This window comes from Liolophura sinensis, chromosome 13 (genome assembly GCF_032854445.1).
Source record: "Liolophura sinensis isolate JHLJ2023 chromosome 13, CUHK_Ljap_v2, whole genome shotgun sequence".
Classification (NCBI taxonomy): domain Eukaryota; kingdom Metazoa; phylum Mollusca; class Polyplacophora; order Chitonida; family Chitonidae; genus Liolophura; species Liolophura sinensis.
This window is the reverse complement of record NC_088307.1, coordinates 1099293-1122940: the sequence shown is the minus strand read 5'-3', so window position 1 is coordinate 1122940 and position 23648 is coordinate 1099293. Positions and strand designations below refer to the sequence as shown.

Below are 23648 nucleotides of genomic sequence, written 5' to 3'. Positions count from 1 at the left end.
ACTATGACTCTCACCTATTCAAATCGTGCAGTGTTACACTGGTAAGGGGGTCCTTGTGATCCCTGTTCTTCAAGTTGTGGATGAGTGAAGATGAAGAATGATCTGTGCTTCTCAGATCTCCATGTGTGTGACTCCGGCTAAGGCTTTGTATTCTCTTCAAATTCATCCCTCCTAAACCTGACCACAAAAAGGTAAAAAATGCATTAGACATCATTAGAAATAAACACTTCTCTTTGTTCATTTGCGTTTTTCTTTCATAAATATTTGCACTATTCTTTTCAGATATTTTATGATTTCAAATGTCGAAATCTCAACTTAATAATAGGAATGGTTAAAGAATTTGTATTAGTCTAACAAATCATTAATATTAATGGAAATGATGGATGAAGGACTGTTTATAAAACGTCGCAATAAGTAAGCTTGAAAGTTACTCTGATAGAGATAAAGACAGAAATGCCATACATGTAATACATGTAATAATGGCATAGGCAAAGATTGAAAATGTCAAAGCAATCATGGCAAAGGCTGAAAATGTCATAGTAATCATGATAAAGGCTGAAATGTTAAAGTAATCATGACAAAGGCTGAAAAGACATAGTAATCATGACAAAGGCTGAAATGTCATAGTAATCATGACAAAGGCTGAAATGTCATAGAAATCATGACAAATGTCATAGTAATCATGATAAAGGTTGAAATGTCATAGTAATCATGACCTAGGCTGAAATGTCATAGCAATCATGACAAAGGTTGAAATGTCATAGTAATCATGATAAAGGCTGAAATGTCATAGTAATCATGACAAGGGTTGAAAAGACATAGTAATCATGACAAAGGCTGAAATGTCATAGTAATCACGACAAAGGCTGAAATGTCATAGAAATCATGACAAAGGCTGAAATGTCATAGTAATCATGACAAAGGCTGAAAAGTTAAAGTAATCATGATAAAGGTTGAAATGTCATAGTAATCATGACAAAGGCTGAAATGTCATAGTAATCACGACAAAGGCTGAAATGTCACAGTAATCATGGCAAAGGTTGAAATGTCATAGCAATCATGACAAAGGCTGAAAAGTTTAATCATGATAAATGTTGAAATGTCATAGTAATCATGATAAAGGCTGAAATGTCATAGTAATCACGACAAAGGCTGAAATGTCGTAGTAATCATGATAAAAGTTGAAAAGACATAGTAATCATGACAAAGGCTGAAATGTCAAGTAATCATGATAAAGGCTGAAATGTCATAGCAATCATGACAAAGGCTGAAATGTCACAGTAATCATGACAAAGACTAAAAAGTTAAAGTAATCATGATAAAGGTTGAAATGTCATAGTAATCATGATAAAGGCTGAAAAGTTCAAGTAATCATAGCAAAGGTTGAAAATGTCGAGTGCTAACTTTCCCAGCTGTTACATATAGCCTTGCATGGCATACAGCTGCCAGAAGGCAGGATGTCTTCAACAAATGCAAAACTGAACAAATGGCAATCCGAACAGTGAGTCGCACAGTCCTTTAGCACCATTTTATGCTCAGGCAACTTTAATAGCAAGTCATGTGAACAAATCCCTTATCAGACATGTAGACATAACAAACTTGCCAAAACCAACCTTTTGACTCCAGAACTTGGGTATTCATTCGTTCAATCTGACCCATGGACAGATTAGAGGGCTGGGTTCTAAACTGCATGGGCACAAACTTGTTGTGGAGGGGCTGAGCCTTCTGAGTTATGAGGTCCATGGGTGGGGCCCATGTGGGTGTCTCCATCAGCACGGGAGTCTCCTGGGGGTCTTTGTTAAGGAACTTGTTTCCCCTATTCAAAGGCCTGTGGAAGTACACACCATACCAGTATAGTGATCGTCATCACGATTTACAGGGTATCACATTGTTATTTCTGCAGATCTCTGCAGATTATAACACTACAATGAAATAATGTCCCAGGTGTTATGTATACATAAACAGATAACCTTGCCTTAAGAGATGGATATGGCTGTGACCTGCACAGTGGCTTTATACTTTTGCGACAACACGTTAATTACACCATGAGTGGCTTAATCTACATGTAATTCACATGTCCACTTTAAACAGGTCCAATACAGGGTCAATTGTTTCACAATCATATGTATCTCACAAAAGTATAAAACACTTCATGCCTTAGAGATGGATATGGCTGTGACCTGCACAATGGCTTTATACTTTTGCGACAACACGTTAATTACACCATGAGTGGCTTAATCTACATGTAATTCACATGTCCACTTTAAACAGGTCCAATTCAGGGTCAATTGTTTCACAATCATATGTATCTCACAAAAGTATAAAACACTTCATGCCTTAGAGATGGATATGGCTGTGACCTGCACAATGGCTTTATACTTTTGCGACAACACGTTAATTACACCATGAGTGGCTTAATCTACATGTAATTCACATGTCCACTTTAAACAGGTCCAATTCAGGGTCAATTGTTTCACAATCATATGTATCTCACAAAAGTATAAAACACTTCATGCCTTAGAGATGGATATGGCTGTGACCTGCACAATGGCTTTATACTTTTGCGACAACACGTTAATTACACCATGAGTGGCTTAATCTACATGTAATTCACATATACACTTTAAACAGGTCCAATACAGGGTCAATTGTTTCACAATCAAACGTATCTCCTTCCGTCGGCATGTAAAGACAGTCATTAGTCTACAATGGTGCTATAGTTCTGTGCTTTTCACATGTGAACCTTTCTTCAAAGACTAAAACTGAGAATCTGACCTCAGTGTGATGCCGTACCTCCGCTCTCCCTGTCTGGCAAGTGACAGTACGTTGGATTTCTCTCTCCTTAGGCCCACAGGTGTGGTCAATCCTAGAAAGCTGTCTGTATGGGTGAAGGAGTTAGGCAGCTTCCCGTTGGTGTCAGAGGTGGATGCCTGTGACATGGAACCCAGGTTGAGAGGGAACACTGGCTTACTCCAGGCAGGAAGATCTTTGCTGTGCCCTCTTGCACGATCTCTCTGAACAGGTGCCCTTGGAAAACAATCTGAGTTCCTCCGCTTGGATCCATTCTGCAGTGTCGTTCGTTCTCTCCTTACAGACTCCATACCGACTAGTGACTTGGTTCCTTTACTCACCGTTACCAACTGTATGAGGAAAAATCAAATGACTCTTGAGCGCACGTATGATTTTTAACTTGCATGTACTTGCTGGGGTAATATATGAAAAAACTGTACATGGGAAGCTCTTCCAACAACCTGTGGATGGTCGTAGGTTTCCCTCAGGCCCTGCCTGGTTTCCTCCCACCATAATCCTAGCTGCCGTCATATAAGTGAAATATTCTTGAGTACAACGTAAAACACCAATCAAATAAATAAATAAATGTATGAAAACAATGAAATATGTGATTAATCAGATATGTCGAGAATCCCTTTCTATCAATCTTGAGCATGCCTGTATGACTTTACGCTAAATGTATATATACATAATTCATATGTCTATTAAAACTTAATGCAGAATAAGGGATTTAATCAAAATTTTGCAGTATCCAGTTTTTGTTAGTTTATTTATTTGATTTATTTATTTGACAGGTGTTTTACGCCATACTCAAGAACATTTCACTTATACCACAGCAGCCAGCATTTTGGTGGGAGGAAACCGAGCAGAGCTCAGGGGGAAACCCATGACCATCCGCAGGTTACTGGAAGACCTTCCCACTTACAGCCGGAGAGGTAACCAGCATGAGCTGGACTTGAACTCACAGCAACCGCATTGGTTAGAAGCCCACTGGTCATCATGCTGAGCTAGTGTGCTAACCAACTGACCCACAGAGGTCCCCAGCTTTTATTAGTATACACAACTTTAATACCTTGCAGTCTGGGATAATATAGCAGAAATACTGGATTTAGTACAAATGTACATATACATTAATTAAGCTAAGAACTGCATTCAAACTGGAGCTGGAGGACTGACAAATCAAGCTTGAGACTCGACTGAAAATATGTTTTGTCTTAACACATAATGATCTTGATTCAAGCAGTGTTCAAAATGCAAACATATCCACACTGAAAATGTGTTCAAAATGCAAACATATCCACACTGAAAATGTGTTCAAAATGCAAACATACTCACACTGAAAATGTGTTCAAAATGCAAACATATCCACACTGAAAATGTGTTCAAAATGCAAACATACCCACACTGAAAATGTGTTCAAAATGCAAACATATCCACACTGAAAATGTGTTCAAAATGCAAACATACCCACACTGAAAATGTGTTCAAAATGCAAACATATCCACACTGTATTCAAACTGGATTCAGCATTTAAACAACTCCACTCATGCAATAGGAGACATTATAAGCGTTGTAAATGTTTTGTGAGATGCACTACGTGGGGGAAAGTACATGTTCTTCCAGGGGAATTAAAGAGTGAACAGGTTTGACCGGACACCAGATGTGTTACACACAGGAAGCACTGTTTTACAGCTTACCCACTGTGATATACTTACTGGATAGCTGTCATCTATATGCCACTCTTTCTCCTTTTTCTGGTGTGCATCTTTTACTCCTACAAGAAGAAAACTGCTGTGTCACATTTATGAAAAACAACACCAACAATCTATTAATTTTGTATGGTTTTCTAATTGTGTATCTCGATGTACCTTGGCTTTGATGTAATACCTGTACACTTTGATGTAATACCTGTACACTTTGATGTAATACCTGTACACTTTGATGTAACACCTGTACACTTTGATGTAATACCTGTACACTTTCAACATTACTTTGGTAATATTCCATTGATGTTACTGTCCAGTCTACACGTACCAATCCTAGTCTGAAAATATGTATAGTACTGCCTGACTGGAAAACTGTGTCAAGTTCACCATGTACGGTTTTTTGACACCCATGCCCAGGGCATACATGCAAATTTAGATGTACAAAGGTAGTTGACTTCGAGCCTCCAGCTATTCAAGCAATATTGCTTCTTTCAATGTTCTTTGGCTATGTTTCTAACACGCATTTTGGCTGAATTACTTTGTGCTATTTCTTTTGGGGCTAAAACAGATACAAGGTTTATGATTCATGAGAGAAACCAAATTCCCCTCGCTTACATAATATGGATAAATCAAATGTTAGTAAAGGATAATTTACACACCCCCCAAAAAACCCCCAAAACCCAAAACATGATTACAAAACTGATTACCAGAATTTGTTGGGGAAGTTCTTGACTCTTTCTGAAAGTAGAAAAAAAGAAACCATCAAATAATGTTTATTGTATGCAGCTAAATGTATGGGTCAAAGATTTATTTTCATTATGTTTGAGTATTCCACAAGTGAGACAGCTAATACAAAGAGGAGAGTTATGTAGGGTACATTTAAGCAGGTAAACTGAAATGAAGTGTAAAAAATAACTGATGATTCATTGTCCTGCCCCTTCCCCTGGCCCCCCACACCCCACACCCCACACCCCACACACCCAAAATATCCCAGATCACACAGACATGCATGAGATGCAGTATTAACATTACAGTATGTAACACGTGGAAAGAAAAAACTGTATAGTAAGAAATCTCCCTCCCATTTTCTCCATAACTTTTTGTCCCATTAAGACTACACACATACAGATAAACTGCTGAAGACCCATTTAACAGTACAGTTTAGTGCATTGCAAAAAAAAAACGGCATATGATGTGTGCAAACCAGAGAGTGTAATGTGAGAAATACTACAGCTAGCTGGAGACAAGCCCTTCACACTACACATGTACATGTATGTGGCATATAGGAGCAATATCAACATACACTGTCCATAAAACTTATCTACCAGTTCTGACTTAGGAGCACTATAAAATACATACAGCTGTGATGAGGGACATGTGGACATCATGACTGGATGTTTACACTGTGTCTGTTAGTGTGGCTACACAACAGTCAAACAGGCATGCAATCAACTACATGCATGTACATGTCTATACAACTGTACATCTGCATTCTAATGTCACTAGCTCATTTTAATTCAAGAGTCAGAGCATATTTTAAAGTTAGGGAATTACTTAACATTCATATTTATTTACGTTACATGTGTAAAAACGATTCATTAAAGCCCAACTGCAATATAAGCAGTACAAAGACATAGTACAACACCATTACATCACTGAAAGTCCTGATTTCAATGCAAAAAATAAGGCGATACAAAGTAATGACACAAGGCACATCAGCAGTCACTCCACACCATAGTGGACTTAAGATCTGAAGTCTTTGTTCAGAGATTTTCATTGTATCGTTATTTGGATCACGTACATGTGTTGGTAAACTTCCCAAAGTTAGAAAACTATCTATGGATTCCTGTATTTTCAAACTTTGGAACTGATAATTTGCAATGTGGCTTCCTGAAGTACCTGGAGGAGTGACATCTGGAAGCACCTCAGTGGCTGTTGGAGGAACCTCAGTGGCAACTGGAGGAGCCTTAATTGCAACTGGAGGAACTCCAATGACAGCTGGAGGAATACCAATTACAACTGAAGGAAACTCAGTGGCAAGTGGAGGAAACCCTATGGCAACTGGAGGAATCTCAGTGGCAACTGGAGGAGCCTTAATATCAACTGCAGGAGTACCAAAGCAAACTGGAGTAAACTCAGTGCAAACTGGGGCCTCCGCGGCTAAGTTGGTTAGTGCGCTAGCGCAGCGTAATGACTCAGAAGCCTCTCACCAATGCGGTCGTTGTGAGTTCAAGTCCAGCTCACACTGGCTTTTTCTCCGGCCGTAAGTGGGAAGGTCTGCCCGCAACCTGTGGACAGTCTGGGTTTCGCCCGGATCTGCCCGGTTTTATCCCACCATAATGCTGGCCACCGTCGTATAAGTGAAATATTCTTGAGTACAGCGTAAAACACCAATCAAATAAATACATAAATTAATGTTAAATGAAGTAACCTTAATGGAACCTTAATGGCAACTGGAGGAACCTCAATGGCAACTGGAGGAACCTCAATGATAACTTAATAAGCTCATTAACGGCAACTGGAAGAACCCCAATGACAATTGAAGGAACCCCAATGGCAACTGGAGGAACCTCAATAACAACACAGAGGTTAGCGGCCCGTATTATAGTATTTCTTTAGGTCCACTAACTTCAAGAGCACTGGAACATCTCCAGTATCACAGAAAACAGTAAGATAAGTCAGACAAGAACATCTATCATGCTATATTGTTATAGAGCTGTTATGTTCCTTTAAGCTCATCTTTTCCTGTTTGCTACTTAAACTAACAAAACACATACATGTACAGTGTAATCCTAAAACTATGATTAGAGAACATGCAGTCACAGTCATGCATTATACGCTATGCTCATTCTAAATGCACTAGGACAGACAGCAAATACAAACCTTTACAAACTGCCTGGTTGTGTTGAGATCAATTTTGGTCCAGGTCCTACACAGCTTGTAGGCTGTAGCAGAATGCTGCACGTAATGATGTCAAGAGGATATTACATAGCAAAATTGTTCCAGCAACATTTAACCAGATGCTCATTTTCTAAGCATTTGGCTTATTTTCTATGAATGGTGAGCTCCATGTTTCCATGAGTCTGTCTCGAGTTTACTTTAGTTACACACCCATAATCACACAAGAGATAGCTACATGTATACACGGCACATACCCATCATTACAAATAGGGGGAGCATTACCGATGCTTGTGTAGTCCACTTGTCTTCTGCACAAATTTTCATGTTTTGTGATGTACAAAAACACTCATTCCTAAAACTTTTTCTTAGGACATCAGAATCTTTTATGGATCTTTACAATTTGACTTTGAAGACAAGCTACATTTAATAGTTGGGTTGACCAATTTCATGTCTCCAAGAAGGTATAATTTTTATCAGTCTGCAAGGTATAATGCCTTTAAAATGTCTACACGACTGGATAAAAACATCTAACAAGCATGCAAAATAAATTTGAAAAATCACAAGAAATATATCTAAGTGTAAATTTATGAGGAGCAAAAGTTGTCATTTCTAAAACTGCATGTATACAATGTACCATTGTAAAGTCGGCAATATTTATAATGGTTCACGTTTTACGTAATGGGCTACATTACATGTGTTCACCTCTACAGGTGTTTTAGCCAATCAGAATCATGCCATGAATATGCATTTGGCTCCTTGATTTGGTCATTATTCACTTTTACAGAAACCACAGCTAAATATACGAGCTCTTGTTTAAGGTAATGGTTTGTTAAATAACACCTTAAGGTCGCCATTAAAACTTTGTATCTGCCTCATGATAAGCATTTCCATCAAACATTTTACCTTTGTTACAGAAGTTGTCTCTTGTATATGCCTCTGTCATGATGCTAAAGCATGCAACTTGACACATGACACATGGCCACCAGATGACACAAACACTGACAAAGATGATAGTCAGTCACACAAGGCTATTACAAGCATAATGTCAACCTCTTAATACTAGAGGACAATCTACAGGGTCAATCCCTAACTTGTAACTTATCTCCCCTTTCAAAAGTTTAACTTGCAATCGTTTAAATTTCCCCTGAAAGAAATACTATCAACAGTGTTGCATTTCTGTTATTTTATAACATCACAGCTGTTTTCTTTTTAAGAAAATAACTGATTGAGCTTTTTTACTTAAATACATCTTAAAAACTGTTTAAAGTGATGCTTTAAAAAAAGTCCATCACTCTAATAAAAGCCATTGAAAGCATTCAAATCTGAATATTCCCTGTCCAAGACCAGGGCTGAGCCCACACCTTAGCCATAATTCAGGAGACACTTAGCCTGAGACAACTACATTTGGTTTGGCGATGAATTTGGTTTGGTGATGAAAACCAGAACGCAGGTCATGCAGACTGTCAAGGTTAAGTCAACATTTCACAAGGACAAGTCAATCTTTCACAAGAACAAATCAACATTTCACAAAGACAAGTTAACCTTTCACAAAGACAAGTCAACATTTCACATGGACAAGTCAACTTTCACAAAGACAAGCTACATTTCACAAGGACAAGTCAACATTTCACAAGGACAAGTCTACATTTCACAAGGACAAGTCTACATTTCACAAGGACAAGTCTACATTTCACAAGGACAAGTCAACCTTTCACAAAGACAAGTCAATCTTTCATAAGGACAAGTGAACCTTTCACAAGGATAAGTCAACATTTCACAAAGACAAGTCAACATTTCACAAAGACAAGTCAACCTTTCACAAGGATACATCAACATTTCACAAAGACAAGTCAACATTTCACAAGGAGAAGTAAATCTTTCACAAGGACAAGTCAACCTTTCACTAGGACGAGTCAACGTTTCACTAGGATGAGTCAACCTTTCACTAGGACAAGTCAACCTTTCACAAGGATGAGTCAACCTTTCACTAGGGCGAGTCAACCTTTCACTAGGACAAGTCCACCTTTCACTAGGACGAATCAACCTTTCACAAGGATGACTCAACCTTTCACAAGGATGAATCAACCTTTCAGAAAGACAAGTCAACATTTGACAAGGGCAAGTCTTGTGTCATATTTTACATTATGTCATTTCCTTAAGCACTTGTCCTTGCAAGAGAGACAAAATCAAGAATCTGACATATCTGACATATCATGCATATATTTATGAGCTGAAATCATAGAAGCCAATCAAAAAGCACACCAGAGTTCACACTGAATTACCCAGCATGCAGAGTGTTCAAGAAATAAAGAGAAAACATGCACAATAATCAAAAGCACCCCAAAAAATATCAGTGAGCACTGCAGCCAGTTACCTTATCGAAGCCTTCTGCACTTTCATGAAGGCCTCTTGCAACAAAGGTTTTAGCTTTCTGATACTTAGGCCTATTTAACACCTGGAGGATGTTAGATAAATGTTTCTCTATGAGACAACATTAGAAACTTGTAAACACTTCACACCATTCGTTTGTTTGCATGTACTTTTATATACACAATATTAAAATAAAGCTCTAACATATGATGTTCTGTGTTTGTGCCTGTTGTGTAAAAAGGGACATAATTAGCTTACAATGTTCTGAGGTCATTTTCATCATTGATAACATTCTGGCATGTTTAATACAGCAGGACAAAAGTTTATGCAGGTGGTCACAGGACAGAACAAATTACAAACACGTAACTACGGTGATGATTTGGGCGATAAGAGTACTCTAACTAGAAGAGAATTACAACACACTGGAAAACAATGACTCCATATTCACACCTGTGAACTAGTCAACTAAGGGTACAGCTATTTCTAAATGTAAGATAGTCATGCTGTGACATTAAAGTGATCTTCCTTTTGTTTTCCAAGAACACACTTTTACGTGTACATGTAGGTAATATATCAGCTGCAGAATCACTGCATGGACTGGGTAGTATGTGCATGTAGGTAATATATCAGGACAGGGTAGTATGTGCATGTGGGTAATATATCAGGATTGGTAGTATGTACATGTGGGTAATACATCAACTGCAGAATCACTCCATGGACTGGGTAGTATGTGCATGTGGGTAATATATCAGGACTGGGTAGTATGTGCATGTGGGTAATACATCAACTGCAGAATCACTCCATGGACTGGGTAGTATGTGCATGTGGGTAATATATCAGCTGCAGGATCACAGCATGGACTGGGTAGTATGTGCATGTGGGTAATATATCAGCTGGACAATCACTGCATGGACTGGGTAGTTTGTGCATGTAGGTAATATATCAGGACAGGGTAGTATGTGCATGTGGGTAATATATCAGGACTGGGTAGTATGTGCATGTGGGTAATACATCAACTGCAGAATCACTCCATGGACTGGGTAGTATGTGCATGTGGGTAATATATCAGCTGCAGGATCACAGCATGGACTGAGTAGTATGTGCATGTGGGTAATATATCAGCTGCGGAATCACAGCATGGCCTGAGTAATATGTGCATGTGGGTAATATATCAGGACTGGGTAGTATGTGCATGTGGGTAATATATCAGCTGCAGAATCACTGCATAGACTGAGTAGTATGTGCATGTGGGTAATATATCAGGACCGAGTAGTATGTGCATGTGGGTAATATATCAGGACTGGGTAGTATGTGCATGTGGGTAATATATCAGGACTGGGTAGTATGTGCATGTGGGTAATATATCAGCTGCAGAATCACTGCATAGACTGAGTAGTATGTGCATGTGGGTAATATATCAGCTGCGGAATCACAGCATGGCCTGAGTAATATGTGCATGTGGGTAATATATCAGGACTGGGTAGTATGTGCATGTGGGTAATATATCAGCTGCAGAATCACTGCATAGACTGAGTAGTATGTGCATGTGGGTAATATATCAGGACTGGGTAGTATGTGCATGTGGGTAATATATCAGGACTGGGTAGTATGTGCATGTGGGTAATATATCAGCTGCAGGATCACACAATGGACTGAGTAGTATGTGCATGTGGGTAATATATCATCTGCAGGATCACAACATGGCCTGAGTAGTATGTACATATGGGTAATATATCAGCTGCAGGATCACTTCATGGCCTGGGTAGTATGTACATATGGGTAGAATATTAGCTGCAGAATCACTCCATGGCCTGAGTAGTATGTGCATGTGGGTAATATATCAGCTGCACAATCACTGCATGGACTGGGTAGTATGTACATGTGGGTAATATATCAGCTGCAGAATCACAGCATGGACTGGGTAGTATGTACATATGGAAAATATATCAGCTGCAGGATCACAGCATGGCCTGAGTAGTATGTGCATGTGGGTAATATATCAGCTGCAGCATCACAGCATGGCCTGAGTAGTATGTGCATGTGGGTAATATATCAGCTGCAGAATCACTGCATGGCCTGAGTAGTATGTGCATATGGGTAATATATCAGGACTGGGTAGTATGTGTATGTGGGTAATATATCAGCTGCAGGATCACAGCATGGACTAAGTAGTATGTGCATGTGGGTAATATATCAGCTGGACAATCACTGCATGGACTAGGTAGTATGTGCATGTGGGTAATATATCAGGACTGGGTAGTATGTGCATGTGGGTAATATATCAGCTGCAGAATCACAGCATGGACTAAGAAGTATGTGCATGTGGGTAATATATCAGGACTGGGTAGTATGTGCATGTGGGTAATATATCAGGACTGGGTAGTATGTGCATGTGCGTAATATATCAACTGCAGAATCACAGCATGGACTAAGAAGTATGTGCATGTGGGTAATATATCAGCTGCGGAATGACTGCATGGCCTGAGTAGTATGTGCATGTGGGTAATATATCAGGACTGGGTAGTATGTGCATGTGGGTAATATATCAGATGCAGAATCACTGCATGGCCTGAGTAGTATGTGCATGTGGGTAATATATCAGCTGCAGGATCACAACATGGCCTGAGTAGTATGTACATGTGGGTAATATATCAGCTGCACAATCACTGCCTGAACTGGGTAGTATGTGCATGTGGGTAATATATCAGGACTGGGTAGTATGTGCATGTGGGTAATATGTCAGGACAGGGTAGTATGTGCATGAGGGTAATATATCAGCTGGACAATCACTGCATGGACTAGGTAGTATGTACATGTGGGTAATATATCAGCTGCACAATCACTGCATGAACTGGGTAGTATGTGCATGTGGGTAATATATCAGCTGCGGAATGACTGCATGGCCTGAGTAGTATGTGCGTGTGGGTAATATATCAGCTGGACAATCACTGCATGGACTAGGTAGTATGTACATGTGGGTAATATATCAGCTGCACAATCACTGCATGAACTGGGTAGTATGTGCCTGTGGGTAATATATCAGGACTGGGTAGTATGTGCATGTGGGTAATATATCAACTGCAGAATCACAGCATGGACTGAGTAGTATGTACATGTGGGTAATATATCAGCTGCATAATCACTGCATGAACTGGGTAGTATGTGCATGTGGGTAATATATCAGCTGCAGAATCACTCCATGGACTGGGTAATATGTGCATGTGGGTAATATATCAGGACTGGGTAGTATGTGCATGTGGGTAATATATCAGGATTGGTAGTATGTACATGTGGGTAATATATCAGCTGCAGGATCACTCCATGGACTGGGTAGTATGTGCATGTGGGTAATATATCAGCTGGACAATCACTGCATGGACTAGGTAGTATGTGCATGTGGGTAATATATCAGCTGCAGGATCACTCCATGGACTGGGTAGTATGTGCATGTGGGTAATATATCAGGACTGGGTAGTATGTGCATGTGGGTAATATATCAGGACTGGGTAGTATGTGCATGAGGGTAATATATAAGGACTGGGTAGTATGTGCATGTGGGTAATATATCAGCTGCACAATCACTGCATGGACTGGGTAGTATGTGCATGTGGGTAATATATCAGGACTGGGTAGTATGTACATGTGGGTAATATATCAGGACTGGGTAGTATGTGCATGCGGTTAATATATCAGCTGCAGGACCACAGCATGGACGGGGTAGTATGTACATGTGGGTAATATATCAGCTGCAGAATCACTGCATGGACTGGGTAGTATGTGCATGTGGGTAATATATCAGGACTGGGTAGTATGTGCATGTGGGTAATACATCAACTGCAGAATCACTCCATGGACTGGGTAGTATGTGCATGTGGGTAATATATCAGCTGCAGGATCACTCCATGGACAGGGTAGTATGTGCATGTGGGTAATATATCAGGACTGGGTAGTATGTGCATGTGGGTAATACATCAACTGCAGAATCACTCCATGGACTGGGTAGTATGTGCATGTGGGTAATATATCAAGACTGGGTAGTATGTTCATGCGGTTAATATATCAGCTGCAGGATCACAACATGGCCTGAGTTGTATGTACATGTTGGTATTATATCAGCTGCGGAATCACTGCATGGACTGGGTAGTATGTGCATGTGGGTAATATATCAACTGCAGGATCACAACATGGCCTGGGTAGTATGTACATGTGAGTAATATATCAGCTGCAGGATCACAACATGGCCTGAGTAGTATGTGCATGTGGGTAATATATCAACTGCAGGATCACAACATGGCCTGGGTAGTATGTACATGTGGGTAATATATCAGCTGCGGAACCACTGCATGGACTGGGTAGTATGTACATGTGGGTAATTTATCAGCTGCACAATCACTGCATGAACTGGGTAGTATGTGCATGTGGGTAATATATCAGGACTGGGTAGTATGTGCATGTGGGTAATATATCAGCTGCAGGATCACAGCATGGACTGAGTAGTATGTGCATGTGGGTAATATATTAGCTGCAGGATCACTCCATGAACGGAGTAGTATGTGCATGTGGGTAATATATCAGGACAGGGTAGTATGTGCATGTGGGTAATATATCAGGATTGGTAGTATGTACATGTGGGTAATATATCAGCTGCAGGATCACTCCATGGACTGAGTAGTATGTGCATGTGGGTAATATATCAGGACTGGGTAGTATGTGCATGTGGGTAATATATCAGGACTGGGTAGTATGTGCATGTGGGTAATATATCAGCTGCAGGATCACTCCATGGACTGGGTAGTATGTGCATGTGGGTAATATATCAGCTGCAGAATCACTCCATGGACTGAGTTGTATGTACATGTGGGTAATATATCAGCTGCAGGATCACTCCATGGACTGGGTAGTATGTGCATGTGGGTAATATATCAGGACTGAGAAGTATGTGCATGTGGGTAATATATCAGGACAGGGTAGTATGTGCATGTGGGTAATATATCAGGACTGGGTAGTATGTGCATGTGGGTAATATATCAGGACTGGGTAGTATGTGCATGTGGGTAATATATCAGCTGCAGGATCACTCCATGGACTGAGTAGTATGTGCATGTGGGTAATATATCAGGACTGGGTAGTATGTGCATGTGGGTAATATATCAGGACTGGGTAGTATGTGCATGTGGGTAATATATCAGCTGCAGGATCACAGCATGGACTGAGTAGTATGTACATGTGGGTAATATATTAGCTGCAGGATCACTCCATGGACTGGGTAGTATGTGCATGTGGGTAATATATCAGCTGCACAATCACTCCATGGACTGAGCTGTATGTACATGTGGGTAATATATTAGCTGCAGGATCACTCCATGGACTGGGTAGTATGTGCATGTGGGTAATATATCAGGACTGGGTAGTATGTGCATGTGGGTAATATATCAGGATTGGTAGTATGTACATGTGGGTAATATATCAGCTGCAGGATCACTCCATGGACTGAGTAGTATGTACATGTGGGTAATATATCAGCTGCAGGATCACTCCATGGACTGGGTAGTATGTGCATGTGGGTGATATATCAGCTGGACAATCACTGCATGAACTAGGTAGTATGTACATGTGGGTAATTTATCAGCTGCAGGATCACTCCATGGACTGGGTAGTATGTGCATGTGGGAAATATATCAGCTGCAGAATCACTCCATGGACTGGGTAGTATGTGCATGTGGGTAATATATCAGGACTGGGTAGTATGTGCATGTGGGTAATATATCAGGACTGGGTAGTATGTGCATGTGGGTAATATATCAGCTGCAGGATCACAGCATGGACTGAGTAGTATGTGCATGTGGGTAATATATCAGCTGCACAATCACTCCATGAACTGAGTAGTATGTACATGTGGGTAATATATCAGCTGCAGGATCACTCCATGGACTGAGTAGTATGTACATGTGGGTAATATATCAGCTGCAGGATCACTCCATGGACTGGGTAGCATGTGCATGTGGGTAATATATCAGGACTGGGTAGTATGTGCATGTGGGTAATATATCAGAACTGGGTAGTATGTACATGTGGGTAATATATCAGCTGCAGGATCACAGCATGGACTGAGTAGTATGTGCATGTGGGTAATATATCAGCTGCAGGATCACTCAATGGACTGGGTAGTATGTGCATGTGGGTAATATATCAACTGCAGAATCACAGCATGGACTGAGTAGTATGTGCATGTGGGTAATATATCAGCTGCAGGATCACTCCATGGACTGGGTAGTATGTGCATGTGGGTAATATATCAGCTGCAGGATCACTCCATGGACTGAGTAGTATGTGCATGTGGGTAATATATCAGCTGCAGGATCACTCCATGGACTGAGTTGTATGTACATGTTGGTAATATATCAGCTGCAGGATCACTCCATGGACTGGGTAGTATGTGCATGTGGGTAATATATCAGCTGCAGGATCACTCCATGGACTGGGTAGTATGTGCATGTGGGTAATATATCAGCTGCAGGATCACTCCATGGACTGAGTTGTATGTACATGTTGGTATTATATCAGCTGCAGGATCACTCCATGGACTGGGTAGTATGTGCATGTGGGTAATATATCAGCTGCAGAATCACTCCATGGACTGAGTTGTATGTACATGTGGGTAATATATCAGCTGCAGGATCACTCCATGGACTGAGTAATATGTGCATGTGGGTAATATATCAGCTGCAGGATCACTCCATGGACTGAGTAGTATGTATATATGGGTAATATATGAGCTGCAGGATCAGTCCATGGACTGAGTAGTATGTGCATGTGGGTAATATATCAGCTGCAGAATCACTCCATGGACTGAGTTGTACATAGATGAATAAACAATCAGCTGTAATACTTAAAGGGTTTTGACAAAAACTGCACTCAACTGAACAAAACAACATCATTGTGTCCTCCCTAAAATGATTGCATAACATGACTTACTACATTGTTTTAAACTGAACATTGAAAATGGATCAATTTCTACATTTTACCACATCTGACTGTACCTGAATCCACCTGTTACAAAATCTGTTTTCCTGTTAACACTATAGCTGTACAGCTTTTGACTTTGGCTTCACAGAAACTGTACAGCCTTTTTTACAGACTTCCTTTTTACATAAACTACATAATTTGCGACTTCATGTTTACACAAGCTATACAACCTGTGAATTCATGTTTACACAAGCTATACAACCTGTGAATTCATGTTTACACAAGCTGCACAACCTGTGAATTTATGTTTACACAAGCTGCACAACCTATGACTTCATGTTTACACAAGCTGTACAGCCTGTACAACATGTGACTTCTTGTTTACACAAGTTGTACAACCTGTGACTTCTTGTTTACACAAGCTCTACAACCTGTAACTTCTTATTTTACACAGGCTGTACAACCTGTGACTTCTTGTTTACACAAGCTGTACAACATGTGACTTCTTGTTTACACAAGCTGTACAACCTGTGACTTCTTGTTTAAACAAGCTGTACAACATGTGACTTTTTTGTTTACACAAGCTGTGCAACCTGTGAATTCATGTTTACACGACCTGCACAACCTGTGACTTCATGTTTACACAAGCTGTACAACCTGTGAATTCATGTTTACACAAACTGTACAACATGTGAATACATGTTTACACAAGCTGTACAACCTGTGATTTCATGTTTACACAGCCTACACAACCTGTGATTTCATGTTTACACAAGCTGTACAACCTGTGACTTCATGTTTACACAAGCTGTACAACCTGTGACTTCTTGTTTACACCAGCTGTACAACATGTGAATACATGTTTACACAACCTACACAACCTGTGCTTTCATGTTCACACAAACTACACAACCGTTAACTTTATGCAGACACAAACTACACAACTGTTAACTTCATGCAGACACAAACTCAGCAACACCTGACTTCATGTTTACACAGCCTATGCAACCTGTCAGTTCATGTTTACACAAACTACACAACTGTTAACTTCATGCAGACACAAACTCAGCAACATCTGACTTCATGTTTACACAACCTACACAACCTGTCAATTCATGTTCACACAAACTACACAACCGTTAACTTCATGCAGACACAAACTGAACCACATCTGACTTCATCAGCACAGCCTCACCTTACTTGAAGCACTCAAGGTCCTGGTGGGCAGCTTGGTCTCCGTGGTTCCCGTCAAAGACTTTCTCTTCCTCACCGGGTCAGTGGTCGGGGCTTTGGTAGGCTCCTCCTCTTTACGGACAGGGGGCTGGTACAGTGGGGCGCGATTCACATCATCTGTAAGCGATATATATGAGTGCAAATGGGATAAAGTGTTGTTTCATACTGATGTCTCTGTATGTTTGCTTTTAATGTCTATTATATATGGGATTCACTTGTTTTCTGTTTCAGTGGCCAACACTTTAGGGCAAGCACAATTTGGAGGCAATCCTTTAGTTCTGAATATAAATTATAAACATTCAGAGCTGCTATTTTCACAAAGGGATTTTGAAATATGCCAGGTGTCACCATTTACAATGGCCTGTGTTTATTTTAAATAAATTCCAAGAAAATTCTATTCATTGTAAGTCATACGCAAAGAGAATAAAACAATAAATAAAAGATAAATGGGGCATTAAAATCATTTAAATATAAAAATAAATAGGTTTACCCCTGTGTATATGTATCCATCAAAAACAAAGTTAATCTTGAGGCCATTTCTTTATCACCAAACACAGGCCAGCAGGGGATCCAGTATCATCATTCCATTTTGGAAACAGGTTAATTCAAGTTGTGAGCTCGATTTGTATGTGACACTGATTTATGATGAACTTATTATCGCTTCAAAAGACGCCATATTGAAGTGTCAAGAATATTAAGGTCAAAATATAAGGTGCGCAAGATAGCAGTCTATTTATATCTCCTGTGCTTCACGGGCAATGCTTAATTTATGAAGTTCATGATGACTGACTTATCTTTTGCTTCATATTTTATGAAACGTATGTATTCTTTCTATCATTTTCAGTCAGCTTCAAACAAAAACAAAAGATTGACCTCTGTGTTACACACTTATAACACTTAAGCATATTTTCAGTCATATACAATTAAATCTGGAAGGCTTGCAATGCAGCACTGAATATAACCATGACATTAAGCACACCTGAAATAACTCTATTTCTGTTCTCTTTCATGGTATCTATGCACTTTGGGGTTTTACATCATACTTAAGAATTTTTCAGTCATATGACAACGAGGAGTCACGACCATTAGTAGTTTGTACATATGTACTGCGTCTTCTTTTGGCAGGTTGAGTGCTGCTGCCAATGAAGTATCAGGTCGCAGACACCAGACATGACACCCCACGATCACATTATACTGACACTGTCCAACAAGTCCTGTTTCCTTGCTCTAACTTCTCAGTGCTGAGTACAGAGCCATGTAGGATAAAGTAACATTTCTGAAGTCTTTGATATGACCGGACACGGGTTTGATTCTAGGTCTTCACTTCAGATGTGGTAGGTACAATTCACAGCATATTACCACTTTTCCTACTTCTTTCCATGATGATGAAGATCGTACTTTCAGGGATCACTCATTGTTTCCATGATGACATGTACACATGTATACTATATGATGCAATACAATTCATGCTCTTAGTATCTGTAATACATTGTAAATGATACAATGTACAACATCAATCAAATAAATAAACATTGTAAAATAATGTACAGGTATTTGTTTTAGGATGTTCAAGGGAGGTAAATAATGCAATTATATAGGTTTCATATTTGTCATACCCATTTATTTCAAACTCATCTTAATACTGTTTTAGTGAATGAACAGATACATGTGAGCTGAGGTCAGACTTAATCTCACAGTGGAGGATATGGTATTGATGACCAGCAGTAAGGACACATACATGGGAGCTGAGGTCAGACCTAATCTCACAGTGAAAGATATGGTATTGATAACCAGTAGTATGAACACATACATGTGAGCTAAGGTCAGACCTAATCTCCCAGTGGAGGATATGGTATTGATAACCAGCAGTAAGGACACATACATGTGAGCTGAGGTCAGACCTAATCTCCCTGTGGAGGATATGGTATTGACAACCACGTAGTATGAACACATACATGTGAGCTGAGGTCAGACCTAATCTCCCTGTGGAGGATATGGTATTGATAACCAGCAGTAAGAACACATACATGTGAGCTGAGGTCAGACTTTATCTCCCAGTGGAGGATATGGTATTGATGACCAGCAGTATGAACACATACATGTGAGCTGAGGTCAGACCTAATCTCCCTGTGGAGGATATGGTATTGATGACCAGCAGTATGAACACATACATGTGAGCTGAGGTCAGACCTAATCTCACAGTGGAGGATATGGTATTGATAACCAGTAGTATGAACACATACATGTGAGCTGAGGTCAGACCTAATCCCCCTGTGGAGGATATGGTATTGATAACCAGTAGTATGAACACATACATGTGAGCTGAGGTCAGACCTAATCTCACAGTGGAGGATATGGTACTGATAACCAGTAGTATGAACACATACATATGACCTGAGGTCAGACCTAATCCCCCTGTGGAGGATATGGTATTGATGAACAGCAGTAAGAACACATACATGTGAGCTGAGGTCAGACCTAATCTCACAGTGGAGGATATGGTATTGATGACCAGCAGTATGAACACATACATGTGAGCTGAGGTCAGACCTAATCTTCCAGTGGAGAATATGGTATTGATGACCAGCAGTATGAACACATACATGTGAGCTGAGGTCAGACCTAATCTCCAAGTGGACGATATGGTATTGATGACCAGCAGTAAGAACAAGTTGGCAGGATTACTTACATTCATCCCTGGATGTTCTCCGCTTTGCTGGCTTACTTTCAAACCTTCCTTCATTTGTGAGAGCAGTAACCTGACCAAACAATCAAGAAATCTTTTTATGTTTATAAAAACATTTTAGCAAAAGCAAGCAAATTTGAGAGAGATCATAACCCATATAAACTAAGCAAAACATACACTGTACCCATGGATCAAAGAGTTTCACAATTTGATCTGAGATGCACAAAGTATGTTTATTCTGTGCCAGACTCATCACAAATGTATTAAAATGTACATTTATACCCTCTGTCAGCCACTCACCACAAAAGTTTACTCTCTGTCAGCCACTCATCACAACTGTTTTCTCTGTCAGCCGCTCACTACAAATGTGTACTTTGTCAGCCACTCACCACAAATGTGTACTTTACCACTCACCACAATTTGTTACTCTCTGTCAGCCACTCACCACAATTTGTTACTCTCTGTCAGCCACTCACCAGAATTTGTTACTCTCTGTCAGCAATTCACCGTAAATGCTTACTCTCTGTCAGCAGCTTACCACACATGTATAATTGCTGTCAGGAACTCACCACAAATGTCTACTCTCTGTCAATCACAACAAATGTTTATTCTCTGTCAGACACTCACCACAATTTGTTACTCTCTGTCAGCCACTCATCACAACTGGTTTCTCTGTCAGCCACTCACTACAACTGTGTACTTTGTCAGCCACTCACCACAAATGTGTACTTTACCACTCACCACATATGTTTACTGTCAGCCACTCACCACAATTTGTTACTCTCTGTCAGCCACTCACCACAATTTGTTACTCTCTGTCAGCAATTCACCGTAAATGCTTACTCTTTGTCAGCAGCTTACCACACATGTATAATTGCTGTCAGGAACTCGCCACAAATGTTTACTCTGTCAGTCACTCACCACAAATGTTTACTCTGTGTCAAACACTCACCACAAACGTGCAATCATCACTTATATTCTGTCACTCACTCATCACAAATGTTTGCTCTGGGTCAGACTCTGACCATAAATGTTTACTCTGTGTCAGACACTCACCCCCAATGTGTTTACTCTGTGTCAGACACTCACCCCTAATGTGTTTACTCTGTGTCACTCACTCACCATAAATGCTTACCCTGTGTTGGACCCTCACCAGAAATGTTTATTCTGTTTCATTTACTCACCACAAATGTTTACTCTGTGTCACTCATTCAACGCAAAGGTTTAGTCCGTGTCACACACTCACCACAAATGTATACTCTATGTCAGACACTCACCACAAACGCATATTCTGTGTCTGGCACCAACCTCCTAGCCCCATAACTTAGATCAGTCCCAGAGTAGATGAGTTTACCATTCATGGTGAGATCATAGCGGGTTATGCGCCCCAGGGGCACCTCTGGGGGTTTCCAAGAGACATTGATCTCATTCCTGCCCATCACGGACACATCAGGTTTACCTGGAGCATGGGCACCTGCCATTAAAAGATATGTGTAACTTGGTAAAGACACAGGTGCCACAGTTGGTACACAGCAAACACATAACATTAGACAAAATACATACAGCATTGCAAAAGACAGACACAAATACAGGAAATTGACAGTATGTTCATTGTTAAACACGCAGCTACCAAAACACTTCAAGGCCTACAAGTACATGTATGAGGACATTCAACTATCCACAGGATGACACCAATGTGTCCACAGCCACCCAAACACTGTAAGGCCTACATGTACATGTATGAGGACATTCAACTATCCACAGGATGACACCAATGTGTCCACAGCCACCCAAACACTGTATGGCCTACATGTACATGTATGGGGACATTCAACTATCCACAGGATGACACCAATGTGTCCACAGCCACCCAAACACTGTATGGCCTACATGTACAGGTATGAGGACATTCAACTATCCACATGATAACACCAATTTATCCACAGCCTCCCATACACTGTATCGCCTACATATACATGTATGAGGACATTCAACTATCCACAGGATGACACCAATGTGTCCACAGCCATCCAAACACTGTATGGCCTACATGTACATGTATGAGGACATTCAACTATCCACAGGATGACACCAATGTGTCCACAGCCATCCAAACACTGTATGGCCTACATGTACATGTATGAGGACATTCAACTATCCACAGGATGACACCAATGTGTCCACAGCCATCCAAACACTGTATGGCCTACATGTACATGTATGGGGACATTCAACTATCCACAGGATGACACCAATGTGTCCACAGTCACCCAAACATAGTAGGGCCTACATGTACAGGTATGAGGACATTCAACTATTCACAGGATGACACCAATGTGTCCACAGTCACCCAAACACTGTATGGCCTACATGTACATGTATGGGGACATTCAACTATCCACAGGATGACACCAATGTGTCCACAGTCACCCAAACATAGTAGGGCCTACATGTACATGTATGAGGACATTCAACTATCCACAGGATGACACCAATGTGTCCACAGCCTCCCAAACACGGTATGGCCTACATGTACAGGTATGAGCACATTCAACTATCCACAGGATGACACCAATGTGTCCACAGCCATCCAAACACTGTATGGCCTACATGTACATGTATGGGGACATTCAACTATCCACAGGATGACACCAATGTGTCCACAGTCACTAAAACATAGTAGGGCCTACATGTACAGGTATGAGGACATTCAACTATCCACAGGATGACACCAATGTGTCCACAGTCACCCAAACACTGTAAGGCCTACATGTACAGGTACGAGGACAGTCAACTATCCACATGATAACACCAATTTATCCACAGCCTCCCATACACTGTATCGCCTACATATACATGTATGAGGACATTCAACTATCCACAGGATGATATCAATGTGTCCACAGTCACCCAAACACTGTAAGGCCTACATGTACATGTATGAGGACATTCAACTATCCACAGGATGACACCAATGTGTCCACAGCCACCCAAAC

The 23648-nt window shown here is 40.4% G+C and overlaps 1 protein-coding gene across 1 annotated transcript in view; it reads right to left on the bottom strand.

Moving 5' to 3' along the window:
* Positions 1 to 23648, bottom strand: part of LOC135480207 (uncharacterized) — a 54724-nt gene that overhangs the window by 3333 nt on the left and 27743 nt on the right. Inside the window, 9 exon segments of the mRNA XM_064759979.1 lie at positions 15 to 177; positions 1614 to 1828; positions 2776 to 3140; positions 4506 to 4564; positions 5204 to 5234; positions 7380 to 7454; positions 17929 to 18083; positions 20656 to 20725; positions 21930 to 22126. Coding sequence (XP_064616049.1) covers positions 15 to 177; positions 1614 to 1828; positions 2776 to 3140; positions 4506 to 4564; positions 5204 to 5234; positions 7380 to 7454; positions 17929 to 18083; positions 20656 to 20725; positions 21930 to 22126 — 1330 coding nt within the window.